Raw genomic sequence first — 7,766 nt, 5'->3', positions numbered from 1 at the left:
TCAATTTATTAATGAAAATGGGGTGAGAGACAGTGTCAAAGGCCTTCTTAAAGTCCAGAAAGACTATGTCCATGGTGACACCATCATCCAGGGATTTAGTTACCTGGTCATAAAAGGCCATCAGGTTGGTCTGGCAGGACCTGCCTTTGATGAACCCATGTTGATTTCCCCTGGGCATGATCTCCCCCACTGGCCCCTCACACATGTGATCCTTGATAATTTTTTCAAGGATTTTCCCCAAGACCGATGTGAGGCTTATGGGCCTATAGTTTCCTGGGTCCTCCTTTCTCCCTTTCTTATAAATGGGGACCACATTAGCGAGTTTCCAGTCTCTGGGCACCTGGCCCATGGACCACGATCGCTCGTACAGCTGGGCCAAGGGCGCAGCAATGACCCCCGCCAGCTCTCTCAACACCTGTGGGTGGAGGGCATCAGGTCCTGCAGATTTAAAAACATCCAGCCCTTCCAGAAGATCCTTAACTACATCTACGCAGACCCAAGGCCTGATAGTGCTATCCCCAAGATTGCCCCTACCTGTGGTGGGACAGCTGTCCTGGTCCCTGTCCAAGAAAACAGAGGCAAAGAACTTGTTGAAGATTTCGGCTTTCTCGTCTGGCGTAGCCACAAGATTACCATTTGAGTCTAACAGGGGCCCTACATTACCCGGTGCCCTCTTCTTACTCCCAATGTATTTGAAGAAGGACTTTTTGTTGTCCTTAATCCTGGTCGCTAGCCTGAGCTCCACCCTACCTTGGCCTTCCTAATGGCCTTCCTACACTCACAGGCCAAGGAGGAGTATTCCTCCTTGGTGATGGCCCTTCTCTTCCACTGGGTGTACACCTCCCTTTTGGCCCTCAGGCATTCTCGAATGCCTTTGCTAAGCCATGGGGGTTTCAGAGCACTCTTACCCCCCTTCTTTCTCTTGGGGACTGTCACACTCTGAGCCTGGAGGATCGTCCCCTTAAGGTACGACCATCTCTCGTGGATTCCCATATCCTCTACCTTTTGGGCCCTTAGTGCCTCCCCCACTAATCTCCTAAGTTCGTTGAAGTTGGCCCTTCTGAAGTCAGGGGCTTTAGTCTTGGTGTGAGCCCTCAACACCCTGCGCTGGATGGTGAATTCCAGCAGATGATTATCACTGTCACCCAGGTCCCCTCACTGCAGTCCCCTCACCAGGTCATCCCCAGTGGCCAAAACCAGGTCCAGCAAGGCATCTCCCTTAGTGGGGCTGTGCATCTCCTGGATAAGGTGGAGGTCCTGTATTTCAGCTAGGAACCTACGCGAATGGTCAGACCTGGCTGACTGCTCCTCCCAGCAGATATCTGGGTAGTTTAGGTCCCCATGACAATGACATCCCTAGACCCAACTGCCTCCATAAGCTGTACTGAGAAATCCTGGTCCAGCTCAACCCCTTGGCAGGGTGGTCTATAGCAGACACACACCGTAAGATCCCTTTCACCTTGGCACCAGAATGTTTCTGCATTGGTATTCACTATGTGAGCAAATGAAATCTATTTCATAGATTAAAATGTACAAGGAGGAAGTATATTAAGATTTTAGTTATGTAAACTGCTTCAGCTCAGTCCTTGCATTTTCTTATCGCAAGAAATGCTATGAAAATATTTTTTGGATATATTTCATTTCAGTTTATGTTGTTCTCTCAATTACTCTGCACAAAAATGGAGTGTAAATGCCCAGCTTCTCTATACACATTATATTAGGAATAATTTGCTATAATGGGTGAAATCTCTGAGAACCTTTAGTTAAGTGTACGTCTTGCTTATGCCTTTTTCTTATCTGGTTGATTCCCTAAAATTTGCACTATTTGTTGATATTCTATGTAAAATAATAGGCCAGAATTGTCAATGTAATTTTATCTCTGCTGGCCTGAGTGGGGGAGGGGAGAGGTGCAGAATTTCTCACACTGCCCCCTAGCCCTAGTAATATCCCAGGCAGCCTCAGGGCTGAAGGTGGCACACAGGACCTCATTGTGTCCAGAGAAGTAGCATTGTTGAATTTGCTCTGCCAAAATCATTACAAAAGGATCAGAATGAAGGTGAGAATCTGATCTTAAATATTTAAGAAGCTTGCAGTTCCATTCCTTTAGAAATCATTCAAGTACGTTTGCTGTCGGACAGTATTTTCAGCCCCTGTCCCCCCCACCCCGGTTAAGATCCACTATTTTCCTTACTGGAGTTTGGAGAAAGCTGTAAAGAGTTGAACATGCATTTTTTTAAATCGGGACCTAAAGAGAAATATTTCCATGTAAATTGAGGACTTATGTTTTTGGGTCTGCATTGGTAAGGGTTATCTTTTTATTTTAGAAGTCCATTTGGGTACTTATGGATGGAAAGAACTCTGGAGTTTTATTTTTTGTAACACAAGACCTAGCTACTGTCAAACCTTCTAATCTGTTTAGGTCTTCCTGGCACATGGGCTATGTACAAATATTCAGTTTCAGACATTCAGGTTTTTTTCTCTCAGAGCAAAAATGGATGCTCTGGAAGAAAAATAACCCTGGAATAAGTAGAGTTAGGTCAGTCCTGGGAGACTGAATGTCTGCATGCTTTCCCTAAACTTAATTCTTCCTGGGGACCAGAAGGAGTGGAGCAACGGTAAAGACTTTCATGCCTTCTGGAGATCAGAGTCACCTGGTCTTGAGAAGGAATTGTAGAGGGGGGGAAGCAGCTGCTCCTGCCCTTCCTGTAGTTTAGGAGAGGAGCAGCTGGTGAAGTTCCCAATGTGAGAAGCTTTGCTGCATGGATCCCTCCACTCGGCTGCCAGAACCCAGGAGCCGAGGATTAAGGAGCAGCAAAGCTCTCAGTGTGAGACGTAGACAAGGGCTTTGCCCTGCTGCTTGGTCTGCTCAGCTGCAAGTGGGAGCCAAGTGCAGGAGGTGCTGCTGTCTTCTGTTGGCTCCCTCTTGCCTGCTGAGCAGCATGGGGGGTGGAGGGAGGCAAGGGAAGAACCAAGCTGGGGAAATGGACTCAGGAAGGCTCTCCCTGGGGTAGTGGGGCAAAGCCTCTGCCCACTCTTTACACTGGAGTCCCAGCTGTTTGGATCTGGCAGGGAGGTTATCCCACTAATCTGTCCACTCAGTTCCCCTCACCAGGAGCTAAGCGCAGGGAGCAGCACTGTGAGCCCCCCTGCTTGCTTCTCACACCTGAGTTCCAGGAGTGAGAAGCAAGTGGAGTTTTCCCCTTGCTGCTACCTCTTCTTTGCTCCCTGAGAAAGGGAGCACAGTAGAGGAGCAGCTGCTCTGGAGAAGGGGAGAGGGGGACTTTGCTCTGCTGCTCCCCTCCCTTCTCCAACTGGTCTGGGAGAGGAAGGGAATGGTGAGGCACATCCTCCAACACCTTCATAGATTGTAAGAGGCTGGAAGGGATCTTGCAGATCATCGGGTCCAGGCCCCCAACTCTAGGCAGGAAGACAACTGGGGTTAGGTGACCCCAGTGAGGCAACTGTCTAGCCTCCTCTTGAAAACCTCCAGGGTAGGGGAATACACCACCTCTGGAGGGAGTTTATTCCACAGACTGGACACCCTGACTGTGAAGGAGTTTTTCCTGGTATTAAGCCTGAAGCGGCCTTCCAGGGGTTTATATCCATTGGTCCTGGTCTTCCCCAGGGGTGCCCTAGTGAACAGTTGTTCACCAAGCTCCTGATATAGCAGTAAGCCGCTATCAAGTCCTCTCTCCACCTTCTCTTCTTTAGGCTAAAGAGGCCCAGGTCCCTCAGCTTTTCCTTGCAAGTCCCTGATCATATAGGTGGCTCTTTTCTGGACCCTCAAGTTTTTCTACATCCTTATTGAAGTGCAGTGCCCAGAACTGGATGCAGTACTCCAACTGTGGTCTCATCAGTGCTGAGTACAGCGGGAGTATCGCTTCCTTAGTTTTACACGAGATGCATTGGTTGATGCATGCCAGCGTGTTGTTTGCCCTGCTGACTACCACCTTGTGCTGATCGATGGCTCATATTCATGCGATGGTCAATCATTACCTGTAGGTCCCTTTTGGCCGTGGTGCAAGTCAAGCTGTCACCACCAAGCCTGTATGTATGTTGAGGGTTGTTTGCCCCCAGATGGAGCACCTTACACTTGGAAGTGTTAAACTTCATCTGGTTCTGGTCTGCCCAACTCTCAAGCCTGTCTGGGTCTGCCTGTATCTGCACCCTATCTTCTGACGTCACCACGCTGCCCCATAACTTGGTGTTGTCCGCAAACTTGGGCATCAAGCTTTTCACTCCCCCATCCAAATCATTGATAAAGATGTTGAAAAGCACAAACCCCTGAGGGACACCACTGGCCACTTCATACCAGGACATCACAGATCTGTTCATGAGAACTCTCTGGGTCCTACCCTGTAGCCAGTTTCCCACCCACTGAGCTGTTGAGTAGCTGAGCCCACAATCTTCCAGTTTTCCCACAAGGATTTCATGGGATACTAGGATCAAAAACCTTTTGGAAGTCTAGGTATATGATGTCTACCACATCTCCCGTATCCAGGTGGTGAGAGACCTGGTTGTAGAAGGAGATGAGGTAAGACAAGACCTACCTGTGACAAAGCCATGCTGGCTGTCATTCAGAATCTTACCTTCCATGAGCGTATTGCACATAGATTCTATAATGAGCTTTTCCAGGATTTTCCCTGGGTTGGAGGTTAGGCTGATTGACCCATAGTTGCCCAGGTCCTCTGTCTTTCCCTTCTTGAAGATGGGCACGATGTTGGCCCTCTTCCAATGCTCATGGATTTCCCCTGTGCGCCACAAATTCTGAAAGAGCTGTGCCAGGGGTTCCACGATGACCTCAGCCAGCTCCTTCAGCACTCTCAGATGGAGCCCATCCGGTCCTGCTGACTTTTAAATGTCTAGCTTTTCTAATTTGTATTGCACCCACTCAGCATTCACAGTGTCCTTGACTCCTGTAGCTAACCTAAACTCTGTCACTGCCTTGGCTTTCCTGATCACTTTACAACAGTGGCTAGCACATGTAGGGTAGTCTTCCTTGAGGACCATCCCTAGCTTCCATTGTGCATACACCTCTTTTTTTTCTTTTTTAAGAGGACTGCAATGTCCCTATTAAGCCAGGAGGGCTTGCCAGCCCTTCTGCTGCTTTTCCTCTGCAGGAACGGTTTTCTTTTGTGCTTTGAGGATTGTATCCTTGAGCAATGACCACTCTTTGTGCACCCCATTTGCCTTGCCCTTCTGGTCCCGCATTGCCTCCCCTACTAATGCTCTGAGCCTGTCAAAGTCAGCGTTTTTGAATTCCAGGACTTCAGTCCTGCTGGTTGATTTGTCCACCTTGCAGCAGATAGTGAACCTGATAATTTCATGGTCGCTGTTGCCCAGGTTACCCCCTGTTCAAGCCACACACCAGATCATCTCCCTTGGCCAAGACCAAGTCTAGGAGAGCATTACCTCTGTTTGCTCTGGTTACCTTTGCACTTCCTGGGTCAGGAAGAGCTCCTTGATTACAGTCAGAAAACTGTGTGAACGATATGACCTAGCCAAGTGTTCCTCCCAATCTATGTCCGGGTAATTGAAGTCACCCATGACAGCCAAGTCCCTTTCACGCGTGGTGTCTGTCAGTTCTTGAGAGAACTCCAGATCCAGCCTTCTGCAAGCCATGGAAGTGCCTGACTTGAGGAAGAGGCTGAAGAGGCTTCCCGCTCCTGAAGACTGGGAACAGAGTGGAGGAGACTGCTTCCCTGACCCTATTCTCCAGAGTTCTGTCTGGGGCCGGTGCAGGGAGTCTTTCCTCGCTGCTCCAGTCCCCTTCTTCCCCCCACCCCGACCTGGAGGAGTGGCAGACACTGTTCCCCTCAGGATCACTCCAGTCTCAGGAAGGCACAGAGAGCAGGGAAGAGGGGGTAGCTGCAGACTGAATGTCTCCCAGAAGTATTTCTAGTAGGGCAAATTTCTCAAAAGTTTACCCCATTAGAAATGAATGTCTGTATGCACCCATGGTAATGTAGAAATCTAAAGGTTTTCTCTACATCTCTGAGGCAGAGAGAGCTGATTTTGCAGAGAGAATATTTTCACCTCGCGTAGCTCAGGTGCTGATCCCAGTCTAATAAGTCTAGCTGTTAAAGATTTAATAGAAAATATCTGGATGAAGTTCCTAATTGCACTCAGTAGAGTCCTTCAGTGAGGTTTCATATCACTAAGTCTAGTTATATTTTACAAAATATAATACAGTTTATTTAGAGGTTCACTGTGATGTATTTTTTTTTTACATGTAGTTGAAATTACTCCTCCTGCTTGTTTGGAATAATTGTAACAGGTCATTCTGCGATGCAATATACTTCAATTTTGGCTTGTTCATTAACTGATTCTTAAAACCTAATGTTCTGCAAGGTCTCTTCCAAATGTAAGTGAAAACTAACAAAATTCTGCTCCACTTAACTTTTTTTTCCAGAAAAGAAACTCAGTATCACTTGGGGTAGCCTCCGAATTATATTTGTGCCAACTCTACCTTGTTATAAATTTTGTCTTAGACAAGTACATACGCATATTGTATTAACATAAATTATCTCATATCTTCTAAAATGCCCCATTTTTGTGAATTCTAGTGCTGTAAAAAAATCTCTCTTTTTTTAATTTATGAAAGTTTGTAAAACTGTTTGAGAATTGATTTGCTCCCCCCCCACCATCAAAGACGTATTGCAGTGCAAAACTGCTCAGTTTGTACAAAGTATGAATCCACTTCAAATGAGTACTAAGCTTTATGTAGTTCTTTGGGGGAGGCAGGAAATGTGTGGATTCTTTAAACTTTTTTTTGATGTTAATATTGACTTATTCTGGATTAGTGAAAAACCTAATAGGCAAGGGGTTCTCATCATTGTGGGAGAGAGTGGTATTGACACAGGAATCTAGATCAGTGGTACTACCTTGAATTTGTAGGTACTTTAATTCTTGAGAGACTGATTTTGAAAGGCAAGCAGAAACTTTTGTTTTAAGGTAAAGGACATTAAAATAGAAAAAATATTAAAGTTTTCTGATTTGGTTAGAACTGACCTTTTTTTTTTAAACTTCATATTTAAAAAAATGTAAAATTATTTAAAATTCACCTGTAGGTGTTATTGTTATAACTGCAACAATATTGCAGTTATACTTAGCCTAGGCTTCTATTTAGATCAAATTTTACTGATCATGTTCTTCTCCTTGTTGTGATTATACTTCTGTAAGAAGGGATTAGAAAGGAGGGAATCATTGCATATATTGAGTATTTTATTAGTTTATTTCACTTGGATTCTTATGTGGCAGAATAGTCTTAGTATGTGTTTGGTCTTTTATCAACTGAAATTACTTTTGTCTCGCAGAATATTAATCTTAGGAGCATCTGGAGGAGTTGGTACCTTTGCTATACAGGTAATGTTTTACCAGGCACATGTTTTTCCCTTAAAAGTACTCTAGGATTAAATAACTAAAATTTTAGGCAAGGAAAATTAGCAACCGCAGGGTGGTAAAGTAGCAAGCAACTGAATGAACTCAGTATACGCTACAAAGGTAGGGAAATATGAAAGTAGTTTATTCTTTTCCAGATATACTGTTGTTTAAACCTAAAGGGAAGGAAGAAAATTAGAGAAGAGAAATTGTGGATGTAAAAAGTCAAAGATTACCGAAGCAAGATTTTGAATACAAGGAAATATGACCCAGTTAAAGCATTCTCTCGTACTTCAAGTCTCAGGGAAGTTAGTCACCTGATTTGAAAGGTTCACCTATACATGCACACCTCAGAAGAGGTAAGCATGCAAATAGAATAAATCAGT

The 7,766-nt window shown here is 45.4% G+C and overlaps 1 protein-coding gene across 6 annotated transcripts in view; it reads left to right on the top strand.

Annotated features, from left to right (window-relative positions):
• Positions 1–7,766, top strand: part of RTN4IP1 (reticulon 4 interacting protein 1) — a 43,668-nt gene that overhangs the window by 18,972 nt on the left and 16,930 nt on the right. For all 6 annotated transcript variants that reach the window (XR_001357721.2, XM_025199225.1, XM_006019817.3 and 3 more), the window contains one exon: positions 7,317–7,365. Coding sequence is in view for 5 of the 6 variants with exons in the window: in XM_025199225.1 (XP_025055010.1) it covers positions 7,317–7,365 (49 nt within the window). In the remaining variant the exon portion in view is untranslated. The remainder of the gene's footprint in view (positions 1–7,316; positions 7,366–7,766) is intronic.

Source organism: Alligator sinensis, unplaced genomic scaffold (assembly GCF_000455745.1).
Source record: "Alligator sinensis unplaced genomic scaffold, ASM45574v1 scaffold313_1, whole genome shotgun sequence".
NCBI classification, from domain to species: domain Eukaryota; kingdom Metazoa; phylum Chordata; order Crocodylia; family Alligatoridae; genus Alligator; species Alligator sinensis.
Note: the sequence above shows the minus strand (reverse complement) of the source record. Positions and strands in the feature narration are given on the sequence as shown.